Source organism: Macaca mulatta, chromosome 19 (genome assembly GCF_049350105.2).
Source record: "Macaca mulatta isolate MMU2019108-1 chromosome 19, T2T-MMU8v2.0, whole genome shotgun sequence".
In the NCBI taxonomy this organism is placed as follows: domain Eukaryota; kingdom Metazoa; phylum Chordata; class Mammalia; order Primates; family Cercopithecidae; genus Macaca; species Macaca mulatta.
The window spans coordinates 49,414,374-49,440,299 of record NC_133424.1 but is presented as its reverse complement, the minus strand read 5'-3'; the positions used below and the strand labels follow the sequence as shown (position 1 = coordinate 49,440,299).

Sequence of the window (25,926 nt, the reverse complement as noted above, 5' to 3'; positions counted from 1 at the left end):
ACTGTGGGTCTCATGGCTCAGGTCTGGCCATGAGAACCACAGTGGGCCAATCAGAATTTACTCTGGGACTTGTGTTAGAATTAATGGGAAAGATGCTGTCTTCATTCTCTTGGCATGACTCAGACTAGTAGGTGACTTGAGTCTTAAGCTTTAAGGGGCTACCTTTAACCTCCATGGAGGAATAGCTACCTGAAAATGGACCCAAATTATAGGACCAATAATAATAAACCATTTGTAACACTCACCACATTGCTAGTACTAAGACCTTTACAAAAACCAACTTATTTAATCTTTATATCGACCCAGTGACCTAGATACTAGTACTACCATTAGTCACATTTTGTAGGTGAAGAAAATGAGATCAGAGAGGTCAAGTTACATATTGCAAGGCACACAGCAAAGGTGTGATGGAGCAGTCTCTCTCCAGAATCTGTGCTATAATTACTATGCTGCACTACCTTACCAAGAGATGGAGTCCTGATGACATACACTGTGAGCCCCTGGATCCAGCCATACCTGAAGTTGAACCTGAGTCTTTTCATTTATGTAAGTCCACAAATTCTTTATGCCTATTATTACTATTATTAAGACAGTCTCATTCTGTTGCCCAGGCTGGAGTGCAGTGGCATGATCTCGGCTTACTGCAACCACTGCTTCCCAGGTTCAAGCAATTCTCATGCCTCAGCCTCCCAAGTAGCTGGGACTACAGGTGTGTGCCACCATGCTCAGCTGGTTTTTGTATTTTTAGTAGAGATGGAGTTTCTCCATGTTGGGCAGGTTGGTCTCGAACTCCTGACCTCAGGTGATCCACCCACCTCAGCCTCCCAAAGTGCTGGGATTACAGGCATGAGCCACTGTGCCCAGCTGTACTTAAATTATTTTTGAACTGGGCTTCTGCTATTTTTGTTTTTCTGGTGGTGGATTTGTTTGTTTTGAGATGGAGTCTCACTCTGTTGCCCAGGCTGGAGTGCAGTGGCGCAATCTCGCCTCACTACAACCTTCATCTCCTGGGTTCAAGTGACTCTCCTGCCTCAGCCTCCTGAATAGCTGGGATTACAGGTGCCTGCTACCATGCCCAGCTAATTTTTGTATTTTTAATAGAGATGGGGTTTCACCATGTTGGCCAGGATGTTCTTGAACTCCTGACCTCAAGTGATCTGCCTGCCTCAGCCTCCCAAAGTGCTGGGATTACAGGCATGAGCCACCATGCCCAGATCTGCGCTTTAAAGCCAAGTACATCATGAAAGATACATAACATACCCCCAAGCCCTACCCCTACAAACGCATCCCTCCACCACCACCATCACCACCCTCAGCCTGGGGGCCCTCCTTAGGGCACATGGTGATGAGTGAGGTCCCAAGGTTAGAATCCTTGGAGGTGAGAGGGTATGGAGGGGTCCCTGGGGCTGCCAGAGGCCCACACCCTTACCTCTGATGGTCCCGAAGTGTACAAAACCCTCATGCTTGCCCGTGGTGAGGGCCATTATGTACTCAGAGCCATTGCTATGGAAATACACAGGGCACAGCTTCTTGATGCACTCGCTGGCCAGGACACGAACCCAGCTGCCTAGGGAAGCCAGCATGGGGCCTCAGACCCAGGTGGTTGGATCTGCGGCCTCTGCCCTCCGCCCCGCCCACATTTCCCTGGCTTTAGTGAGCCTGTTATCTGTCCTATGGTGCTGCAGCACCTGTTCAGTGTGGTGTCAGGGAGCACCTGGCAGAGGGCACCCGCTGCCTTTGAGAAAATCTTCCTTTGCTCACACTCTGTCCATGAGGGTCAGATTGGGCTGACACCTCCCTTGCACTCCCTTGGCCACAATGATTACCATGTGACCAAGCTGGCCAAATCAGAGGCAATACCAGCTTGCAATCAGCAACAAGATGCTCTTTTCTGGGGCTACTGAGGGGCATACAAGTCTACAGTTGCTGGGCAGGGGCCGGAGTCACCGTGGCATGCACGAAGAGGTGACTGTTTAACTGTGACAGTGACCCCCTGGTGCAGCCATTCCTGAAACCAACACGCTACTGGGCTTTTCAGCCACGGAAGCCAATAAACACCTCTTTTCTTTGGCTTAAGCCAATTTGAATTTGGTTCCTCCCACTGTCAAAGTGCCCTAAGAAAGAGAGAAAGCAAAGCTGCTGGGAACACCCATTTACTTATAAGTTACAGTCCAATTTCCGGTGACTCTGGAAGCTGACAGTTCTGAGATGGCAGGAAAAACTAGAAGAAATAGGAGAGCTTTGGCATTTTTTTTTTTTGAGACGGAGTCTCACTCTGTTGCCCAGGCTGGAGTGCAGTAGCACTATCTCGGCTCACGGCAGCCCCACCTCCTGAGTTCAAGTGATTCTCCTGCCTCAGCCTCCCGAGTAGCTGGGAGTACAGGCACCCGCCACCACACCCAGCTAATTTTTGTATTTTTAGTAGAGACGGGGTTTCAACACATTGGCCAGGCTGGTCTCAAACTCCTGACCTTGTGATCCGCCCGCCTCAGCCTCCCAAAGTGCTGGGATTACAGGTGTGAGCCACTGCACCTAGCTTTTTTTTTTTTTTTTTTTTTTTTTTTTTTTTTAGATGACATCTCGCTCTGTCACCCAGGCTGGAGTGCAGGGGCACGATCTTGGCTCACTGCAACCTCCGCCTCCAGGGTTCAAGCGATTCTCCTGCCTCAGCCTCCCAAGTAGCTGGGACTACAGGCACGTGCCACCATGCCCAGCTAATTTTGCTAATTTTTTGTATTTTTAGTAGAGACGGGGTTTCACCGTGTTAGCCATGCTGGTCTTGAACTCCTGACTTCAAGTGATCCACCCGCCTCAGCCTCCCAGAGTGCTGGGATTACAGGCATGCGCCACCGCACCCAGCATTTTTCTTTTTTTGAAACAGGGTCTTGCTCTGTCGCCCAGGCTGGAGTGCAGTAGTGTGATCATAGCTCACTGTAGCCTCAAACCCCTGGGCTCATGTGATCCCCCCTCCCATCAGCCTCCTGAGTAGACTGGCCTCCTGAGCCACTGTGCCTAGCCTCTCTTTTTTGTCTCCGATGAGTTTCCCTTGAGGCTTTGCCCATCTGTTTCTCTCTCTCCTCCCGCTCCTTCTGACTTGCCATGCCCCTCTCCCTCTTTCTCCCTGTCTGGTCTCTCTCGGCATGTCCTTCTGCCACCCTGTGTGGGCACACGCATGTGTCTGCTTCTCTCTACCTCCCTTTACTCTCACACCCCCTCTTCTCACAGTTGCTCACAATTCCCAGGAGGGTCTGAGTGGAAGCCTCATCCCGGCAAAAAAAAAACAAAAAACAAAAAAAGAGGGGGCAAGGAAAGGTCCATTCGGGGTGGGCAGGGGTGGTCAGGGCCTTAGCAAGTTCCTTCCCTGCTGCCTCACCCACAGCAATGCCAGCCCCAGGTACCTTCTGTGGAGGGGTTCACCGGGGTGCCCTCCCCAGGCGTGGGTCCTGCCACAGCCCACTCACCACTGCCGCGGTTTCTCTCATAGAGTGTGGTATAGGTGCCTGTGAAATAGTAGACCAGCTGGTTCTGCCGAATGAAGAGGGTGCTCTCGGTGGCAACAGTGTCATAGATGGTGGCTGTGAAGCCAGATTGGGGGCAGTAGAAGGAGCCCACCCAGCAACTGTCAATGCTTAGCTGCAGGGGAGCAGAGGCCAGTGGTGAGCAGGTGGCCTTGGCCTCAGCCCCCATGTCCTGCCTTGCAGGGAAGCTCCTGCTCTGACAGCTGCCCCAGAGTGCTCTCCCTGCTCACCCTGCAGCAACACCTTGGTAGCCAAACCTCCCCTATATGGACCAGAGAAGCAGGTGACCCAGGCCTGAGCCAGTTCAGGCTTCGTGTGCCCCCTGGAGTTGGGCAGTGCACAGCATGCTCAACGGTCCTTAGCGGTCCTTGTACCCCTGGCTACAGTCAGGGTTACACCTACATGGATACAACACCCCTTGCTCTCCCCAAGGGACTTTTTTTTTTAAAAGGCTGGATCTGGCTCTGTCACCCAGGCTAGAGTGCAGTGGTATGATCACAGCTCACTGCAACTTCAAACTCCTGGGCTCGAACGATCCTCCCACCTCAGTCTCCCGAGTAGTTGGGACGACAGGTGCTCACCGCCATGCCTAGCTGATTTTTTAATTTTTATTTTTGTAGAGGTGAGGTCTCGCTATGTTACCCAGGCTGGTCTTGAACTCCTGGGCTCAAGCAATCCTTCCGCCTCAGCCTCCCGAGTAGCTGGGACTACAGGTGCTTGCCACCACTCCCAGCTAATTAAAATAAATAACTGTGTGATGAAACCCCGTCTCTACTAAAAATACAAAAAATTAGCTGGACGTGGTGACACGCGCCTGTAATCCCAGCTACTTGGGAGGCTGAGGCAAGAGAATCGCTTGAACCCGGGAGGCAGAGGTTGCGGTAAGCCAAGATTGCACCACTGCACTCCAGCCTGCGTGACAAGAGTGAAACTCCATCCAAAAAACAAAAAACAGAGGAATGTGGTCCAAGAGATGAGACAAGAAACCCCGTCTCAGTGATACTGTTTGAAATCCTGGGCCAAGCAGAGCCTGAAGTCTTGAATTTTTTGGTCTCGTGAACCAGTAAATTTTCTTCTCCACTTTCAGGAGATGGCTAGCGAAACTCTCATATCCATTTCCCTATATTTTTTGGTGATTGAATTTAGCTGGGCATGTACCACCCAGTGTCCCCTGCAGTTGGATGTAGCCAGGTGACCCCTTCTCACTAGCGGAATGTCAGTGGATGTGAAGCTTGCTTAAAAGAAAATGGCTTGCCCTCTACTTCTTCTCCTCCCCTTTCCCAGTGGCTGCCGTCATACAGAGGTCAACACCTCCAGCCCAGGGGATGGTGAAGTGAGAAAATGGAAGGAACAAGGTTCTTCACCTCTGGACTGTTACGAGAATGAGCAACAGCCAGGTGCGGTGGCTCACACCTGTAATCCCAACACTTTGGGAGGCCAAGGTGGGTAGATCATTTGAGGTCAGGAGTTTGAGACCAGCCTGGCCAACATGGCAAAACCCCATCTCTACTAAAAATACAAAAATTATCCAGGTGCGGTGGTGGGTGCCTCCAATCCCAGCTACTCGAGAGGCTGAGGCAGAAGAATCACCTGAACCCGGGAGGCAGAGGTTGCAGTAAGCCGAGATTGCACCACCGTACTCCAGCCTGGGCAACAGAGCGAGACTCTGTCTCAAAAAAAAAAAAAAAAAGAAAGAAAGAAAGAAAAAGAAAAAACGAGCAACAGTCTTTATTTCAGTCATTCTCTTCCAGGGTCTCTTTGTTACAGCATCTATACCTGGACCCCAACCAACAAAGGTGAAGCGAGCTGCGCAGGGGAGGATCTGTTTCCTGGGGGCAGTGTGGAAGGGAGTGGTGGGGAGAGACAGGAGCGGGGAAGACAGGAGACAATGAGATGAGACCATCAGGGAGAAATCCCCATGGTTAGAGAACAAGAACAAGGCTGCGCACGGTTCTCTGTTCTCTGGGTAAACCAGTTCTCTGGGTAAACCAACCTGGCTTGGCATTCTGCCTGTAGCTGCACTAATTCCAACATATTTCTGTCGCTGAAGCCAAAAGATCCTTACTTCAGACACTCTCTCCCTATTATGGGATAATATAGGCTCTCAAAGCCTAATAGGAAACTCTTGGGCAGAGATGTATATTGCAATGCAGAATTTTCCAGAGTGGAGAAGGTAATGGCACACATATACCATTGGTTATGGAAGCTATTAACCCTTTTTTTTTTTTGAGACAGGGTCTCGATCTGTCTCCCAGGCTGGAGTGCAATGATATGATCATAGCTCACTGCAGCCTCAAAGTCCCAGGCTCAAGCAATCCTCCTGCCTCAGCCTTCTGAGCAGCTGAGACTACAGACTCATGCCACCACCCCGGCTAAGTTTTGTATTTTTGGTAGCGATGGGGTTTCACTATGTTGTCCAGGCTGGTCTCAAACTCCTGCTCTCAAGTGGTTCTCCTACCTCAGCCTCCCAAAGTGCTGGGATTATAGGCATGAGCCTCTGCACTCAGCTGGAAACTATTAACTTACATCATCCTCACAATAATCCTATGAAGTAAATATAAGTATTACTACCATGTTACAAATGGGAATCTGAGGACCGGGTTGTTGAATGCCAAGTCCAGGGTCAGGCAGCCAGGTGGCGGCAGAACCAGGATTTGAACCTAGGCCTCTGGCTGTAGAATCGTGTGTTTTTTCTTCATGCTCTCTGCCTCTCATGGTGACTGATGTGTCTGTGGGGACCTCTTCTAGAGCCCCAGGCCCCCACCCTATTCCAGGGGCTGAGGCCCAGCTCCCTCCAAGAGGCCCCGCCCACCATCTGCCCCACACCGTTCACCTCCACCAGAGAGAAGTCCTTGAAGCTGGTGTCGGTCATCAGGACGTACTTCTCATTGGGAATGCCTCCCAGGATGAGCACAGGTGACTGGTCCACAGTGTGCCACAAGGGCCTCGATGAGATACCCACAAAGTACTGGGGCATCAGGTTGAAGAGCTGCCAGGGAGGGACAGGAGGGATGCCAACACTCCCGCCACTCTCCTGAGGCTCCATCTCATTTAGGTCCAATGCCTGACCTGGACCCACAAGGCCCCACGCAATTTGTCCTTCTCAATTCCTTGACCTCATTCCTTACCATTCTCCCCCTCACCCCCCTCTCTCCCAGCCACACGGCCTCTTCTCTGCTTCTCAGACCTCCCAGGCACACGCCCACCTCAGGGCCCCTGCTTCTCCTGATGAAATGCTCTTCCCCTAGTATCCATGCGATTCTCTCCTTGGAAGCTTAAACTTCTCAATGAGGCCTTTTTTTTTTTTTTGAGACGGAGTCTCGCTCTGTCGCCCAGGCTGGAGTGCAGTGGCCGGATCTCAGCTCACTGCAAACTCCGCCTTCCGGGTTTACGCCATTCTCCTGCCTCAGCCTCCCAAGTAGCTGGGACTACAGGCGCCCGCCACCTCGCCCGGCTAGTTTTTTGTATTTTTCAGTAGAGACGGGGTTTCACCGGGTTAGCCAGGATGGTCTCGATCTCCTGACCTCGTGATCTGCCCGTCTCGGCCTCCCAAAGTGCTGGGATTACAGGCTTGAGCCACCGCGCCCGACCAAGGCCTTTCTTGACCATCCTATTAAACATTGCACTCTCCTTCTGCACAGACCCAACTCCCATTGTCCTGTTCCATTTCTCTCCAGAGCACTTACCACCCTTTACCCTACTACAGAATTCACTTGATTTTCACATTTACCAGTTTGCCAGGTTGCCATCTGTCTCCCCTACTACAGTGTCAGCTCCAGGAGGGCAGAGATTTGGGTCTGTGGGTTCACTGCTGTGTCCCCATGATGCAACAACGTGTGCTCAGTAAGTGCCTGCTGAGTGACAGCATGAATGAATGGGTGAATGCATCGGGATTAAGAATATGGGTATGAGGCCAGGCGTGGTGGCTCACGCCTGTAATCCCAGCACTTTGGGAGGTTGAGGCGGGTGGATCACCTGAGGTCGGGAGTTTGAGACCAGCCTGCCAACATGAAGAAACCCCATCTCTAATAAAAATAAAAATAAAAAATCATTAGCTGGGTGTGGTGGCATGTGCCTATAATCCCAGTTACTCAGGAGGCTGAGGTAGGAGAATTGCTTGAACCCGGGAGGCAGAGGTTGCAGTGAGCCGAGATCACACCACTGCACTCCAGCCTGGGCAACAAGAGCGAAACTCTGTCTCAAAAAAAAAAAAAAAAATTGCATATGGGCATGGGTTGGGCGCAGTGGCTCACACCTGTAATCCTAGCACTTTGGGAGACCGAGGTGGGCGGATCACTTCAGCCAACCCTGGCAACATGATAAAACCCTGCCTCTACTAAAAATACAAAAACTGAGGGGAGAGTATCACCTGAGCCTGACGAGGTCACTCTCCTGCACTCCAGCCTGGATGATGCACTCCAGCCTGGATGATAGAGTGAGTCCTCATCTCTACAAAAAATAAAAAAATTATTAGCCTGGCGTGGTGATGGGCGCCGGTAATCCCAGCTACTTGGGAGGCTGAGGCAGGAGAATTGCTTGAACCCAGGAGGTGGAGGTTGCAATGAGGTGAGATTGTACCACTGCGCTCTAGCCTGGGGGACAGAGCAAGACTCTGGCTCAAAAACAACAATTAACTAATTAATTAAAAAGTTAGCTGGATATGGTGGTACATGCCTGTGGTCCCAGCTACTCGGGAGGCTGAAGTGGGAGTATTGCTTGAGCCCAGGAGCTCAAGTCTACAGTGAGCCATGATTGCAGCACTGCACTCCAGCCTGGATGACAGAGCAAGGCCCTGTTTCAAAAAAAAAAAAAAAAAAAAACATATATGTGTGTGTGTGTGTGTGTGTACAGGTATGTACAGGAGTCAGGCAGATAGGCAGATAACTTCAAGACTCCTTCCATGCTGAGGGACTATGGGAAAATGGTTCCATCCCTTTGGGACCTCAGGTGTCTCCTCTTTATAATGGAGTATGTGAGAGTATGTCCCCTCAAAGAGTCACTGGGGAGATTAATGGAATCTTCATGTGGGGCCTGGCATGAAGTTGGTGCTCCCTAAATGGGATCTGCTGCTTATCTGGGAAGTAACCAGGGCGTCAGCGTAAGGCCCAGACCATTGTCTTTTTCCCCTGCCCAGATTCCCTCACCTCATCTCCCACAGTGAATTGGATGTCATTGTCCTGGTTTCTCTTCAGGAAGCCATTGATATTCACCTGGAACCTAGCAGCAGGTGCAGGACAGGCGCAGGTGAGGTCCCAGTGTCAGGGGTTCCACAGCTCGCAGCTGCCTCTCTCCCCATTCTCTCCCTTGGATCTCCCACTGGCTCCTCTGGGGACCCCGGGGTGAGGAGTTCCCCTGGAGTCCACCCCGGCCCCCGGCTTGGGAAAGGATACCTTTTATCTGGAATGAAGGTCCCCAGGCCATTGCTGCTGACGTCCACACGCATGACCACACTGCCATTCTTGATAGGCATGGGCGTGTACCAGCTCATGCTACACACTTCCTCTGCTATGCATGGCTCTGCAGGGAGGCCCTGGGCACTGAAATTGCTGGGGCCTCCCAATGGCCGGTTCCAGGCCCCAGACCACACTGGGATCTCCCCACAACTCCCCATACCCGCCTCCATGCCATGGGTCCCACTGGGGCCTCTGTGTGGCCCCATCTAGGCTATGGAATGTGCTGAGCTCCTGCCCCCCCACATACCCTCCTCAGATCATGGCCCCACGGCGGCCCCCAGCAAACCCCAAACCCCTGCCAGACTGCGACCCCTCCAGCCTCCCCCAGGCCCACCTTTGCTGCGGAAGGGGGCAGCCTCCATCTGGATCTGTAGCTGCTCTATCTTCCAGCGGTAGAAGTTGACTGGCGACTGGAAGGTGACCAGCACCACGGGCTTTAGCCCCGTCAGGTGGCCCATGCGCACCAGGTCCTCAGAGTGCTGAGGGTGAGATGGCCCCACGAGTGTGTCCTTATGGTAGCCTCTGGATGCCCCCTGCCTTGAGCCCACCTCGAACAGCCTGTCTCCTGGGCTGGCCGGGGGCAGCACACTGTCCACCATGTGATGGCCAGAGGACATGGTCTAGGTTTGGGGCTTGGATGGGGGATGGGCCAGCCTAGGAGGGGGCAGAGGGGTAAGGGGCTGTGGAGGGAGTCGGAGGCCTTCCTGGAGGAAATGACTCCAGAGCCAGTGTCTGCAGACAGAATGTGCATGTAGGGAATACATAGGGAAGGACAGCATGGGATGAGCAAAACTGTGCAGGTGGGAGGGATGCTGGGAAGGTGGGAGGGATGTGGCACCTAGGGTGCTGCTTTCCACTCCGGGAATATCCAGTTCCAGCTTAAAAAAAAAAAAAAAAAGGCCGGGCGCGGTGGCTCACGCCTGTAATCCCAGCACTTTGGGAGGCCGAGGCGGGCGGATCACAAGGTCAGGAGATCGAGACCACGGTGAAACCCTGTCTCTACTAAAAATACAAAAAATTAGCCGGGCGCGGTTGTGGGCGCCTGTAGTCCCAGCTACTCGGGAGGCTGAGGCAGGAGAATGGCGTGAACCCGGGAGGCGGAGCTTGCAGTGAGCCGAGATAGCGCCACTGCACTCCAGCCTGGGTGACAGAGCGAGACTCCGTCTCAAAAAAAAAAAAAAAAAAAAAAATTAGAGAGATGAGGTCTCACTACATTGCCTAGGCTGGTCTTGAACTCCTGGTCTCAAGTGAGCCTCCCACCTTGGCCTCCCAAAGTACTGGCATTAAAGGCGTGAGCCATCTCATCTGGCCCCCAGTCTCACTCTTGAGGTGGGCTTCCACTGTCTCTGCAGCAGACTTTCTGCCACCTATGCAAGTCAGAGGACAGCCAGGTTCTGGGCCTGGAGCTTGGGGTGAGGGTGGGATGGGGTAGTTACACAGGAAGGAACTGAGGATGAGGGTGACAGGGCATGCCTGGACAGCCTCCAAGGGATCTGGGATCCTGGCTGGATAGAAAAGGGTGGGGAGCGCTTAGAGTGGAGATGAGAGAAGAGGAGAAGGATGTTTCAGGCACGTGGACCAGCACCAGTGAAGGCTAAGAGGCGTCCCTGAGAGAAGGCGGCACTCAGGCCACCAAGGGGAGGCCTTGGTCGCTGTGGAACCAGGGCGAGGGATTTACCAGATCCAGTCGCCTGTGCACAGCCCTTCATCCAGAGGGCTGACTTTCTTTGCCAGGCTCCTTTTCCTTTTTTTTTTTTTTTTAAGGAGTCTCACTCTGTCACCCAGGCTAGAGTGCAGTGGCATGATCTTGGCTCACTGCAGCCTCTGTCTCCTGGGTTCAAGTGATTCTCCTGCTTCAGCCTCCTGAGTAGCTGGGACTACACGTGTGCACCACCATGCCCGGCTAATTTTTGTATTTTTAGTAAAGACGAGGTTTCACCATGTTGGCCAGGCTGGTCTTAAACTCCTGGCCTCAACTGATCTGCCTGCTTCAGCCTCCCAAAGTGCCAGGATTACAGGCATGAGCCACCATGGCTGGCCTCTTTTTCTTTCTTTGAAAATTGTTTAATTTTTGTAGGGACAGAGTCTACTTGCCTACAAATAGTTGCCTCGGCTGGCTATTTCTGTAATTTATTTATTTATTTAATTATTTATTTTTTACATGGGACAGGGTCTTGCTATGTTGGCCAGGTTGGTCTTGAACTCTTGGCCTCAAGCAATCCTCCAGCCTTACCCTCCTAAAGTGCTAGGATTACAGTGTAATCCTATAGTGTAAGCCACTGCACCTGGCTTTTTTTTTTTTTTTTTTTTTAAAGATAAGGTCTTGCTCTGTTGCCCAGCCTGGAGTGCAGTGGTGCCATCACAGCTCACTGTGACCTCCACCTCTCCCAGACTTCAGCAATCCTCCTGCCTCAGCCTCCCAAACAGCTGGGACTACAGGTACCGCTACCATACCTGGCTAATTTTCAGATTTATTTATTTTTTTTCAAGATGGAGTTTCGCACTTGTTGCCCAAGCTGGAGTACAATGGCACCATCTCAGTTCACTGCACCCTCCACCTCCCAGGTTCAGGCGATTCTCCTGCCTCAGCCTCCTGAGTAGCTGGGATTACAGGCATGTGCCACCATGCCCAGCTAATTTTTGCATTTTTAGTAGAGATGGGGTTTCACCATGTTGGTCAGGCTGGTCTCGAACTCCTGACCTCAGGTGATCCACCCGCCCTGACCTCCCAAAGTGCTGGGATTACAGGCATGAGCCACCATGCCCGGCCCAATTTTTTGATTTTTTTGTAGAGACAGGGTCTCCTATGCTGTCCAGGTTGGTCTTGAATTCTTGGGCTCAAGCAATCTTCTCTCCCCGGCCTCCCAAAGTGCTGGGATTACAGGTATGAGTCACCACACCCAGCACCAGGCTCATTTCAATCCTGTCAACTACACCTGTCCCTGGCCCTGCCTGAGTTCCTATTCGAGGAGGTGGTGCTAGTCGGGCAGGGACCTCCTTCCTGTGAAGATGACAGTAGCCGCTCACATCCTGGTCCTGTCCCCGTCATCTCCTGCCTGTGCAATGCAGCAGCCTCCTCCTCGTCTCACTGCTCCTGCCCTGCCTCCCAACAACAGGGGGCACCCAGTGAAGCCTGGAATCAGATCCCATCCCTCGTCTGCATAGGGCCCTCTCAGGCTGTGTCTCAGAGTAAAAGCCAAGTCCTCGCCATGGCCAGTCAAGCCTAAAAAACCTTCCCCGTCACCTCCCTGACCTCTCCTCCCGCACTCCCTCTCACTCACTCTGCTCCAGCCACAAAGGCCTCCTCACAGTTTCTAACACGTGCTGACCTCTTTCCTACCTCTGGGCCATCGCGCTGGCTCTTCCCTCAGACTAGAATGCTTTGCCTGGCTCTCCTAACAGTCCCCACTTTTCATTGTTTGATCATTCATCATTCATTCATCATTTGATCATTTCTGCTCAAGCCTCTCCAAAGTGACCTTCTCCAACCATCCCCACTAAAACAGTGCCCCCGCTTCTAACAGATCACCTCATTTTATTCTTTGCATTTATTAATATTACTCTCAGAAAGTCTTTCATGCCAGCCTTAGGCAACATAGTGAGACCCCGTCTAATTGAAAGTCCACTGGTGTGATGGCTCGAGCCTGTAGTCTCTGCTACTTGGGAGGCTGAGGCAGGAGGATCACTTGGGCCCAGGAGGCTGCAATGAGCTATGATCGACCCACTGCACTTCAGCCTGGATGACAGCACAAGACCCTGTCTCTAAAAAAATAAAATTATTGGCCAGGCGTGGTGGCTCATACCTGTAATCCCAGCACTTTGGGAGGCCAAGGTGGGCGGATCACTTGAGGTCGGGAGTTCAAGACCAGCCTGACCAACATGGAGAAACCCCATCTCTACTAAAAATACAAAATTAGCCCGGGTGGTGGCGTATGCCTGTAATCTCAGCTAGTTGGGAGGCTGAGGCAGGAGAATGGTGTGAACTCAGGAGACGGAGCTTGCCGTGAGCCGCGATAGTGCCACTGCACTCCAGCCTGGGCAACAAGAGCGAAACTCCATCTCAAAAAAAAAATATATATATATATATATACACACACACACACACACATATATATAAATAATTTCTTTTTTTTTTTTTTTTTTGACAGAGTCTTGCTCTGTCACCCAAGCTGGAGTGCAGTGGCGTGATCTTGACTCACTGCAAGCTCTGCCTCCCGGGTTCACACCATTCTCCTGCCTCAGCCTCCTGAGTAGCTTGGACTACAGGCACCTGCCACCACGCCCGGCTAATTTTTCGTAGTTTTAGTAGAGATGGGGTTTCACCGGGTTAGCCAGGATGGTCTTGATCTCCTGACCTTGTGATCCGCCTGCCTTGGCCTCCCAAAGTGCTGGGATTACAGGCATGAGCCACTGTGCCTGGCCTATTATTTCATTTTTTAATGCATTTACTTGCTGATTATCTGCCTCCCCAGACAACTGAATCCACAAGAAAAACCTGACCATTTTATTCACCATTGTATCATCTGAAATAAAAGGGGGCCTAATTCACAGTGGGTGTTGAGTGAATAGAAAAAGGTATTATTTCCACACAGAGCCTTTTCTATGAGCCAGGTACCATGCATGCTTTACACATATTTAATCACTATATCATTATTACCATACCCTTGTTAATGATGAGAAAACTTTGGCACAGACAGGTTAAGTAACTAGCCTGAGAACACAGAGTTATTACGTGCCTGGCTTCAGAGCCCAAACAATTAACTATAGCCAAAACAATCTAGAAAAAGAGGAACAAAGTTGGAGGACTCAAACTTCCCCATTTGAAAACTTACTACAAAGCTACAGTAATTAAAACTGTGTAGGCCGGGCATGGTGGCTCATGCCTGTGTAATCCCAGTACTTTGGGAGGCTGAGGCCAGTGGATCACTTGAGGTCAGGAGTTCGAGACCAGCCTGACCAACATGGTGAAACCCTGTCTCTACTAAAAATACAAAAATTAGCTGGGCGTGGTGGCTCACATCTGTAGTCCCAGCTACTTGGGCAGCTGAGGCAGGAGAATCACTTGAACCCAGAATGCATAGGCTGCAGTGAGCCGAGATCATGCCACTGCACTCCAGCCTGGGTGACAGAGTGAGACCCTGTCTCCAAAAAAAAAAAAAAAAAAAAAAAAAAAAAAAAAAAAAAAAAAAGACTGTGTGGTACTGGCATATGAATAGGCATTTAGAGCAATGAATTATTGAGGAAATCAATTCATTTAGAATAGAATTGAGTCCAGAAATAAACACTTATATTTATGTTCAATTGATTTTTGACAAAGGTGCCAAGACAATTCAGTGGGGAAAGAATAATCTCAACAGGCCAGGCACGGTGGCTCACGCCTGTAGTCCCAGCACTTTGGGAGGCCAAGGCAGGTGGATCACCTGAGGTCAGGAGTTTGAGACCAGCCTGGCCAACATGGTGAAACCCTGTCTCTACTAAAATATAAAAATTAGCCAGGCGTGGTGGTGCGTGCCTGTAATTCCTGCTACTCCGGAGGCTGAGGCAGGAGAATCACTTGAACCTAGGAGGTGGAGGTTGCAGTGAGTCAAGATCGTGCCACTGCACTCCAGCCTGGGTGGTGGAACGAGACTCCATCTCAAAAAAAAAAAAAAATCATCTTACCAAATGGTACTGGGACAACTGGATATGCACATGTAAAAGCTTGGACCTCACAACATATACAAAAAATAACTCAAAATGGATGAAAGACCTAAATGTAAGAGCTAAAACTAAAAATCTCTTAGAAGAAATTATGAGTAAGTCTTCATTGCCTTAGGCAAGGCCTTTGTAAATGACACAAAAAACACAAGCAAAAAAAGAAAAAAAATTGATAAACTGGGCTTCACCAAAATTAAAAACTTTAATTCCTACTACTCAGGAGGCTGAGGCAGGAGAATCTCTTGAACCCAGGAGGCAGAAACTGCAGTGTGCTGAGATCGCGCCACTGCACTCCGGTCTGGGCCACAGAGTGTTAGGAGAAGCTGAGGGAGGGCTTGCATGTCTGACATAATGTAAAAGAGTCTTGGAACATGTCCGGGGTCCAGGGTCTAAAACCCCTTGTGGCCTTCGGAATGCCAAGCCACATGCTAAAGGGTGGCAGGCTACCCCGATGCACCATAATCTAAGCCCAGGGCATAAAATCCCTCGTGGCTTGGATAGAATCCAGGGCTCGTGGCTCTGGAATGTGTCTAGACTTGCTGGCTTCTTGCTCCTTGTGCTTCCAGGATTGATTGTATCTTGAGTTAAAAGAACCTGCTCTCCATTATCTCCAGTAACAGAGCAAATGCTAAACCATCACAGCTGTCAATCATGTGCTTAATGCAATGCGCCCTTTTGACCTCCACATTCTCACCACCTGTTTCTTTGTTGGATTACCAATAAATAGCGTGGGCTCCCAGAGCTCGGGCCTTTGCAGCCTCCATACACTAGCAATGGCTCTTTAGTCCCACTTCTCTCTCTCAAACTGTCTTTTTCTCAATCCTTTGACTCCGCCGGACTTCGTTGCCCCCATGACCTGGTGTTGGGTCTCATCACCCCAACAGCAGAGTGAGACTCCATCTCAAAAATAAATTAATGAATTAATTAATAAAAATAAAGACAGGGGCTAGCTCTGTCACCCAGGCTGGAGTGTAGTGGCATGATCACAGCCCCCTGCAGCCTCAACCTCCTAGGTTCATTATGATGCTCCTGCCTTAGCATTTCTACACATGTGAGCCACCATGCCCAGCCAAACTGACCTAGGCTAGTCTTGAACTTGTGGATACAAGCGATCCTCCCATGGTGGTGTGGTGGCACACAACTAGTCCCAGCTATTCAAGAGGCTGATGAAGAAGGTTCACTTGAGCCCAGGAGGTCAAGGCTGCAATGAGCTGTGATTTCTCCATTGCACTCCAGATGGGGTAACAGAGTGAGACCCTGCCTCAAAAAAAAAAAAAATAATAATAATAATAATGGTGAATTTTATGGTGTGTGAATTATATATATGGTAAACTCCTACTTAAAGCTTTAAAAACATGAAACAAGGCCGGGCAAGGTGGCTGACACCTGTAATCCCAGCACTTTGGGAGGCCAAGGCGGGCAGATCACGAGGGTAGAAGATTGAGACCATCCTGGCTAACACAGTGAAACCCCGTCTCTACTAAAAATACAAAAAAGTAGCCGGGCGTGGTGGCGGGCGCCTGTAGTCCCAGCTACTCGGGAGGCTGAGGCAGGAGAATGGTGTGAACCTGGGAGGCGGAGCTTGCAGTGAGCCGAGATCCAGCCACTGCACTCCAGCCTGGGCTACACAATGAGACTCCACCTCAAAAACACACACACACACACACACACACAAATGGAACAAAAAAAGCAGCTTACTTGAGCACCTACTAGGTGCTTGGTGGGTCACTGGGAACTGCACACAGCCTTCTTGAATCCTTAAAGCCACCAGGGTTGGATGGGGCTACCACTATTAAAATATTGAGATGTGGGCCAGGCACAGTGGCTCATGCCTGTAATCCCAGCACTTTGGGAGGCTGAGGCAGGTGGGTCATATGAGGTCAGGAGTTTGAGATCAGCCTGGACAATGCGGTGAAACCCTGTATCTACTAAATACAAAAATTAGCCGAGCGTAGTGGCACATGCCTGTAGTCCCAACTACTTGGGAGGCCAAGGCAGGAGAATCGCTTGAACCTGGGAGGCGGAGGTTGCAGTGAGCCGAGATCACGCCACTGCACTCCAGCCTGGGCAATAAAGCAAGACTCCTTCTCAAAAAAAAAAATAATTAATAAATTAATCAAAATGTTAGAGATGGGAAAAAGAAGGCTCATAGAATAAGCCTATCCGTGCTGCACCCACTCACCTTTTCCTCGCAGGAGTAGTTGATCTTCAGGTAGTAAGGGAAGCCCAGGTATTTCTGCAAAGAGAGGTTCGGCCGCATGTTCAGAAATGAGTGGAGTGCGGGTTCAAAATCCCTCTGGTTCGCTTGACCCTGGTTCCCTCACCTCCCTCGGGTCGATGGGTGAGTCCACCAGCATGTGAAACAAGTTGCCGACTGTGTCCACGAGCTCTTGCTCAAAGAAGCGGTCGCTCGCACCATTCTCGCCTACCCTCTTAAACTCGTTCAGGACAACCTGCCAGGTGCATTCTTCGAAATCCTTGATCGCCCACAGCCTCCGCGACGCCAGGAGCACTGCTAGCAGGGCCCACAGCACCTGCAGGACTCGGACTCTGGGCCACCGAGGACCGGCAGGGAACATGGCTGGGCCGCACATAATGTGGCTAGAACCTGGAGAACGCAGGCGTCAACACCCACGCAAAACAGCTCTCTGGAGCCCACTTCTAAGACTTCACCTCGCTTCTGCGCCTCGCACAGCCCATGCTCCTGGTCACGCCCCGGCTCTTGCTCCTGGCCCCGCCCCTGCTCTTGCTCCTGGCCCTATCCCCGCACGGACTTTTAGCCCCGCCCCTGCTCTTGTTCCTGGCTCCGCCTCTGCACTTGCTCCTGGTCCCGCCCCTGCTCTTGCTCGTCGGAACCCTAGTGGGGATCGCACCTCTGCTATTGCTCCGGACCCCAGCCCTACTAATGTTTCTGGCCACACTCCTGCTCCTGCGCCTCGTTCCGCCCCGCCTCCACGTTTCTTCCTTTATCTCCACCTTGCTCCTTGTTTCGCCCCCTCTCTGTATTCCACTCTTGCTCTTCACCTGGTCTTGGTTTCTATTTCTCGCTTTGACAGCCCCTCTCTTGTGTTCCCCCGTCCTGCTCCTGCCTGCGATCGCACCCGTGTACTTCCACCCGACTCTGCCCCAACTTCTTGCCCTACCCTCGCACTTCTCTTGGTATCGCCCCTTTCTCCTCGCTCGGCGTCTGCCCAGGGGCAGGGTACTGTGCCTGGTCTTGCCCCTCTCCGGGCCCCGCCCCTGCTCTTGCTCCCGGCCCCGCCCCTGCTCCTGACCCCGCCCCTGCTCCCGGCCCGGCCCCTGCTCTTGCTTTCGGCCGGGCTCCTGTTTCTTGCCCAAGGCTTGCTCCTCGCTCTGCTTCCGCTCCCGGCCCCGCCCCTGTTTCTCCACCTGGTCTTTATGGACCCGTCCCTTCCCCGGGTTCTCGGCGATTGGTTCTTCTAGCACCGGCCCCTCGCCCCGTCCCGCCCTCTGGTCACGCCCCTCCTCCTCGCCCTGCCCCTTCTCGATGAAGACTGTCTCTTCGCCTCGGGATCTTTCCTTGCCCTTCGTTGTTTCCTCGCCCCACACCTTCTCCTTCCACGCCGGCCCTAGCTTCTTAGCCGGCACCTTCTTGAGTCTCACCTTCCCCTCGTACCACGACACCTTCTTGACCCACTTCTTACTCTTCCTTCCCATGCCATGAACACCTGCCTGCTTTGTACCCCGACTCTCCTACCCCGCCCCGCCCTTCGCCCTTCACGTTCGGCTCCCCCTTTCCCTCTTCTGCCAGCTCCCACGACTCTCCCCTCTTTCCCCTGCCTCTCCCCTTCTCGCCTCCCCCCTCCCCTCCCCTTCCTAATTCCTCCCCCTCCCCGGCATCCCCCCGCCCCGGGATGGCACCGCTCTTTCTCCCCGGCCCCGTGGTACCAGTCACTTGGTTAAAACCGGTCAACTGTCACTCGGCCGCACCAGTCCCGCCCCTCTTGCCCGGTCTCAAAATGGCCGCCCACACTTCCACAGCCGACTTCCGCCTTTGCAGAGGCACGCCCTCCACTCACGCTGTCTCCAAGGTAACGCGCAAGCCCTAAGACACCTAGGGCCGGGGACAGTCTCAGCACTCAGAGCGCGGAGCCTGGTCGGCAGAGGGTGCTGGAGACAACGTTTATGCCAGGAAGGCCTTCAAGAAGTTTCTATTGGTGGTTCTGGCAGCAAGCACCGTCCCTACTTGTCCTTCTACCCAAATATTCTTTTTTTTTTTTTTTGAGACGGAGTTTCGCTCTTTCACCCAGGCTGGAGTGAAGTGTGAAGTGACGCGATCTCGACTCACTGCAACCTCCGCTCCCCCGCTCAGGATTCAAGCGATTCTCCTGCCTCAGCCTCCCGAGTAGCTGGGATTATAGGCTCCCGCCACCACGCCTGGCTAATTTATTTTTTGTATTTTTAGTAGAGACGGGGTTTCGCCGTGTTGGCCAGGCTGGTCCCAACTCCTGACCTCAGGTGATCCACCCACCTCGGCCTACCAAAGTGCTGAGATTACAGCTTAAAAAAGTGTGGGATTACTCCTTTAAAAAGTGTGGTTTCCTAGAGACCTTGTGAGAGTGAATCGGCTACTTAGCACCATCCTCTAAAAAACAGGACAAGGACAGCCATCTCACACAGTTGTGGGAAGTGTGCCTGGCTCGAGTAAAATATTAATTTTCATTTGCATTCTGATGCCTTATAGGTAAGGATTCAGGCCATGACTTTTTGATGAATTCCAGACCAGACATTTAACCCAGTGTTTTTCAAATTTGAGCATGTATTAGACTCACCTAAAGGGCTCGGTAAGCCAGGTTGGTGGGCATCACACCCTGAATTTTTGTTTTTGTTTTACAGATGGAGTCTCTGGCTGGGCATAGTGGCTCATGCCTATAATCCCAGCACTTTGGAAAGCTGAGGCAGGCGGATCACTTGAGGTCTGAAGTTCGATGCCAGCCTGGCCAACATAAAACCTTGTCTGTACCAAAAAATACAAAAATTAGCCGGGCATGGTGGCGGGCACCTGTAATCCCAGCTACTTGGGAGGCTGAGGCAGGAGTTGCTTGAACCCAGGAGGCAGAGGTTGCAGTGAGCCGAGATCCCTCCACTGCACTCCAGCCTGGGCAACAGAATGAGACCCTGTCTCCAAAAAAAAAGAAAAGAAATTAAACCAGCTGTGGTGATGCACACCTGTAATCCCAGTACTTTGGGAGGCTGAGGTAGGAGGATCACTTGAGACCAGCCTGGGCAATATGGTGAGACCCTGTTGCTAATTTTTTTTTTTTTTAATTAGCCCAGTGTGGTGACCCATCCCTGTGATCCTAGCTACCTGGGAGGTTGAGGCAGGAAGATCACTTGAACCCAGGAGTTTGAGGCTGCAGTGAGCTCTGAAATACACAGAAATGCAGTGAGCTGTGATCACACCACTGCATTTCAGCCTGGACAAAAGAGCAATACCCTATCTCAAGTTAGCCTTGAATTTCTGGCCTCATGTGATCCTCCCACCTCTGCCTCCTGAGTGAGTACCTGGCTACTTCCAGAATTTTTTATTCAGTAGATCTGGAGTGGGGCCTGATAATTTGTATTTCTGGCAGGTTCCTAGGTGATGCTGATACTAATGGTCTGGAGACCACACCTTGAGAACCAGTGCTCTAGAACCTTCCATGACCCTCTAGGCCCTCAGGAAAACTTCCAAACCCCTCGGTTTCCAGAGCCACTCATACACTCCTCCCTGTCATTCTATCTGGCTCATCTGCCCTCCCCCCTTAGACCTCTGTGGTCCAGTCTGGTCACATGGAGCGACTTGAATATCCTTGATCAGGCGTGACCCATGCATGCTCAGGCTCAGTATGACCCAGACCTGTGCAGGCTCAGTAATGCCCTCTGGAATACCATTCCATGCTTTTTATTTATTTTTTTTTATTTTTTTTTTTGAGACGGAGTCTTGCTCTGTCACCCAGGCTGGAGTGCAGTGGCCGGATCTCAGCTCACTGCAAGCTCCGCCTCCCGGGTTCACGCCATTCTCCTGCCTCAGCCTCCCGAGTAGCTGGGACTACAGGTGCCCGCCACCGCGCCCGACTATTTTTTTGTATTTTTTAGTAGAGACGGGGTTTCACCGTGTTAGCCGGGATCGTCTCTCGATCTCCTGACCTCGTGATCCGCCCGTCTCGGCCTCCCAAAGTGCTGGGATTACAGGCTTGAGCCACCGCGCCCGGCCCATTCCATGCTTTTTAACAGGGCCCACCACTTTCCTTCCCTTAGGTCTTCTCTGTGATACATGACCAGCCCTCATCCCACCTCTTGGCCCCTCTAGGCCACTCATGGCTGGAAATGGGTATTTCTTTTCCACTGGATCACAGGCTCCGTGAGGGCAGGGTGTATGGCTTTCTCTACCTCTGTTGTCCCTCAGCCCTGCCAGGCACCGCACATAATAGTGGTTTTATGTAAATGAACCGATGATGGCGGTCTATCCTTCCCACCCCAGCCCACCCCCACAGGCCAGGGAACGGTGACGTCTTCTAAGGGAAGAACCTCGGTAGCCATGTACAGGAGCCCTTTAATTTTTTATTTTATTTTTTATTTTTAGAAACAGGGTCTGCCGGGCGCGGTGGCTCAAGCCTGTAATCCCAGCACTTTGGGAGGCTGAGACGGGCGGATCACAAGGTCAGGAGATCGAGACCATCCTGGCTAACACGGTGAAACCCCGTCTCTACTAAAAAATACAAAAAACTAGCCGGGCGAGGTGGCGGGCGCCTGTGGTCCCAGCTACTCCGGAGGCTGAGGCAGGAGAATGGCGTAAACCCGGGAGGCGGAGCTTGCAGTGAGCTGAGATCCGGCCACTGCACTCCAGCCTGGGCGACAGAGCCAGACTCAGTCTCAAAAAAAAAAAAAGAAACAGGGTCTTACTTTCTCACCCAGGCTGGAGTGGAGTGGTGCAGTCATTGCTTACTGCAGCCTCGAACTCCCCAGCTCAAGTGATCCTCCCATCTCAGCCTCCCAAGTAACTGGAACTACATACAGATGCGAGTCACCACGTCCAGTTAATTAGTTTTATTTTTAATTTTTTTTTTTTTTTAGGAGATGGGGGTTTCTTTTTCATCATCATTTTCTTTTTTTTTTGAGACAGAGTCTCACTCTGTCACCCAGGCTGGAGTGCAGTGGTGCCATCACGGCTCACTGCAACCTCCACCTCCCCATTTCAAGCAATTCTCCTGCCTCAGCCTCCTGAGTAGCTGGGATTACAGGCATCTGCCACCACACCCGACTAATTTTTGTATTTTTAGTAGAGATGAAGTTTCACCATGTTGGCCAGGCTGGTCTCGAACTCCTGACTTAAAGCGATCCACCTGCTTCAGCCTCCCAACGTGCTGGGATTACAGATGTGCGTCATTGCACCCGACCTTTTTTCATCTTAAAAAAAAAATAGGCCGGGCGCGGTGGCTCAAGCCTGTAATCCCAGCACTTTGGGAGGCCGAGGCGGGTGGATCACGAGGTCAGGAGATCGAGACCATCCTGGCTGACACGGTGAAACCCCGTCTCTACTAAAAAATACAAAAAACTAGCCGGGCGAGGTGGCGGGCGCCTGTAGTCCCAGCTACTGGGGAGGCTGAGGCAGGAGAATTGCGTGAACCCGGGAGGCGGAGCCTGCAGTGAGCTGAGATCCGGCCACTGCACTCCAGCCTGGGCGGCAGAGCGAGACTCCATCTCAAAAAAAAAAAAAAAAAAAAAAAAATAGAGATAGGGTCTCACCATTTTGACCAGTCTGGTCTAAAACTCCTGGCCTCAAGCAATCCTCCCATCTCAGCCTCCCTAAGTGCTGGAATTACAGACATGAGTCACCATGCCCAGCAGAGATGAGGTCTCACATGCTGTCCAAGCTACTCCCAAACATCTGGGTTGGAGTGATCCTCCTGCCGCAGCCTCCTGAATAGCTGGTGTTCCACCACACCCGGCTAATTTTTAAATTTTTTGTACAGGGAGGGTCTTGCTATGTTGCCCAGTGCAGTCTTGAACTCCTGCCTCACTCGATGCCTTCATTAGATCTTAAACCGCAAGATGTTTGCTGCAGCATTGTTGTACCAGCAAAATACTGGAAAACACCCACATATCATCAACAGGGGATGTTGAAATTATTTATGGGACATGTGTCCCAGAAGAGGCACCATAAGATATAAGACCTATTGTGGCTAGGTGTGGTAGCTCACGCCTGTAATCCCAGCACTTTGGGAGGCTGAGGCGGGTGGATCACTTGAGGTCTAGGGTTCGAGACCAGCCTGGCCAACATGGTGAAACCCTGTCTCTACTAAAAATACAAAAATGAGCCAGGCACAGTGGCAGGTGCCTGTAATCCCAGCTAATCGGGAGGCTGAGGCAGGAGAATCGCTTGAACCTAGGAGGTGGAGGTTGCAGTGAGCCGAGATCTTGCCACTGCACTCCAGCCTGGGTGACAGAGCGAGGCTTGGTCTCAAAAAAGAAAAAATAAAATAAAATAAAATAAAATAAAAAAGACCTATTGTGTGTCTCTGAAATTATCTCTGAATTACACTGTGTTGGTGACAAAAGCAAGGTACAGAAGAAGAATAGAAAAGTGACATTAAAATATTAATATTTATAATTGATACAAAAAAAGCATATTACAGAAGTAAGAATCATCATTAGTCAACATTTTATTGAGTGCCACATACTGCTAGCTCTAAGGGCTGTACAGATATGAAGTTGCTGACTTCTTAAGTCCATGAGGTAGGTGCTATTACCATCCCATTGTACAGACTAGCAAACTGAGGCACAGGGAAATGAAATCACTTGCCCAAAGCCACTTAGCTTGGGAGTGACGGAGTTCAGATTTACACCCAGGAACTTTGCCTCTAAAGTCTGTAATCGTAACAACCTCACCATATTAGGTACTACTTGTGTAGAGTGAAAAGTAAATGGCACACACATGCATATGGCTGGTGCATACATCGAATGTGCCTGAGAAGAACTGAGACATCCATTCATGGTCTGAGTGCAGGAGAAAGACTTACTTTCCACCATATATTCTTTAGTACCTGTTGAATTTTTTTAGTACACACTTTTTTTCTTTTTTCTTTTCTTTTCTTTTTTTTTTTTTTTTTTTTTTGAGACGGAGTCTTGCTCTATCTCCCAGGCTGGAGTGCAATGGCATGATCTCGGCTAACTGCAACCTCCACCTCCCGGGTTCAAGTGATTCTCCTACCTCAGCCTCCCGAGTAGCTGTGATCACAGGCGCGTGCCACCACACCCAGCTAATTTTCTGTATTTTTAGTAGAGACGGGGTTTCACTGTGTTAGCCAGAATGGTCTTGATCTCCTGACCTCGTGATCTGCCTGCTTCGGCCTCCCAAAGTACTGGAATTACAGGCATGAGCCACTGTGCCTGGACCTTTTTTTTCTCCTGGGACAGGGTCTTGATCTGTAGCCCAGGCTGGAGTCCAGTGGTGTGATCATGACTCACTGCAGCCTCAACCTCCTAGGCTCAAGCAATCCTCCTGCCTCAGCCTCCTGAGTAACTGGGACTACAGGTATGCGCCACCACACCCAGCTCATTTTTAACATTTTCTGTAGAGGGGTCTTGCTATGTTAACATGTCCAGGCTGGTCTCCAACTCCCGGGCTCAAGCAATCCTCCTGCCTCAGCCTCCCAAAGTGTTGGGATTACGGCATGAGCCACTGTGCCTGGCTTTTTTAATGTCTTGGACCAAAAAGGACTTGCTTTTTTTTCCTGGAGGTATTTGGAAGGAAAAACAGTGAGAAATGACGCCAGCTCACATAGGCACCTAGCCGCCCTGAGATGACTTTAGCTCAAAGTCAACTGTGACATAGGTAAGGAACCGAGAAGGATGGGAGGCTGAGAAAGGGCTAGACAACAGATATTTCTGAGCTCCCACAGGAAAAGATGCCCAACCAAAACCTTGCTCAAATCCCAGTGTTGTACTTTCTGTGTGACCTTGGGCAAGTATTTAACGTCTCTGGATCTCCTTTCCTCATCTGTAAAATCTAGAGAATGTATCAGGGGCTTGGAATCGTGTCTGGCACATAGTATATGCAATATAAGTATTTTCTTTTTTCTTTTTTTTTCTTTTTTGAGACAGGGTCTTGCTCTGTCACCCAAGCTGGAATGCAGTGGTGCAATCACAGCTCACTGCAGCCTTGACCTCCCAGGCTCAAGTGATCCTCCCACCTCAGCCTCCTGAGTAGCTGGGACCACAGGTGCACACCACCACACCCAGCTAATTTTTGTATGTTTTGTATTTTATGTTGCTCAGGCTGGTCTTGAACCCCTTGGCTCAGGCAATCCTCCTACCTCGGCCTCCCAAAGTGCTAGGATTTGCTAGGATTATAGGTGAGAGCCACTATGCCCAGCCCCTATGACCTCTTTTTTTTTTTTGAGACAGAGTCTCTGTGTCACCCAGGCTGGAGTGCAGTGGTGCAATCTCGGCCCACTGCAGCCTCCATCTCCCGGGTTCAAGCAATTCTGTCTCAGCCTCCCAAGTAGCTAGGACTACAGGCGTGTGCACCACCACGCCCAGGTAATTTTTGTATTTTTAGTAGAGAGGGGATTTCACCATGTTGGCCAGGCTGGTCTCGAACTCCTGTCCTCAGGTGATCCACCCGCCTTGGCCTCCCAAAGTGCTGGGATTACAGGTGTGAGACACCTGGCCTGCCTGCCTATGACCTCTTGATACACCCCTGGGTGTCCCTTTTGCCCCTCGCACCCACCATATACTAAAGCAGCCTCAGCATCTCCGATAAAACCTGCTCTTTCTCCCAGGTCCCCATCTCAGGGATAATTGGCCACTCCATGGGCCCTTCCCTAGCCGCATTCCTCCAGTCTGTGAGGCCTATGGCCTGTCCACCTGGCTTCTGAGTGTCCCCGCACCCACCCCTCCTCCCTTACATGGCTCAGCCCAGACCCATCATCTCCCTCTTCATTCCTGCCCCAGCCTCCCACAGGCACCCAGCCTCAGTCCCCCGTCTGCTCCACCTCTCCAGAGCAACTAGGGGAATCATCCTACAACCCAAACCTAACCACGACCCTCTCCTACTCTAAACCCTTCCATGGCTCTCTAGGGCCCTCAGGAAAGAGACCAGGTTCCCTCGCTTGTCATTTAAGGACACTAAGGGGTGCTTGTGCCCACCCCTCTGTCCTCCTTCCCTCTTTCCCTCCATACCGTTCACAGTAAACTGCTTGTCAGAAGCTGGTGGCCAGCATGCTTTTCCATCTCCAGGCCTTTGCACACAG

General features: G+C 51.3%; 1 protein-coding gene across 4 annotated transcripts in view; it reads right to left on the bottom strand.

Annotated features, from left to right (window-relative positions):
* The window catches only part of CATSPERG (cation channel sperm associated auxiliary subunit gamma), a 32,715-nt gene extending 14,074 nt beyond the window's left edge, over positions 1–18,641 (bottom strand). For 2 of the 4 annotated variants that reach the window (XM_001107270.5, XM_015123854.3), the window contains exons 1-9: positions 18,578–18,641; positions 16,993–17,276; positions 16,851–16,904; positions 9,306–9,450; positions 8,909–9,035; positions 8,663–8,735; positions 6,352–6,507; positions 3,462–3,633; positions 1,430–1,567 (exon numbers count right to left, since the gene is read on the bottom strand). In XM_001107270.5, coding sequence (XP_001107270.1) covers positions 1,430–1,567; positions 3,462–3,633; positions 6,352–6,507; positions 8,663–8,735; positions 8,909–9,035; positions 9,306–9,450; positions 16,851–16,904; positions 16,993–17,262 — 1,135 coding nt within the window. In that variant the 5' untranslated portion in view covers positions 17,263–17,276; positions 18,578–18,641. Of the gene's footprint in view, positions 1–1,429; positions 1,568–3,461; positions 3,634–6,351; positions 6,508–8,662; positions 8,736–8,908; positions 9,036–9,305; positions 9,451–16,850; positions 16,905–16,992; positions 17,277–17,811; positions 18,496–18,577 lie in introns of those variants that run through there. The other 2 variants (XM_015123846.3, XM_028839624.2) reach the window with 1 other exon arrangement.
* Between the last annotated feature and the right edge of the window lie 7,285 nt (positions 18,642–25,926).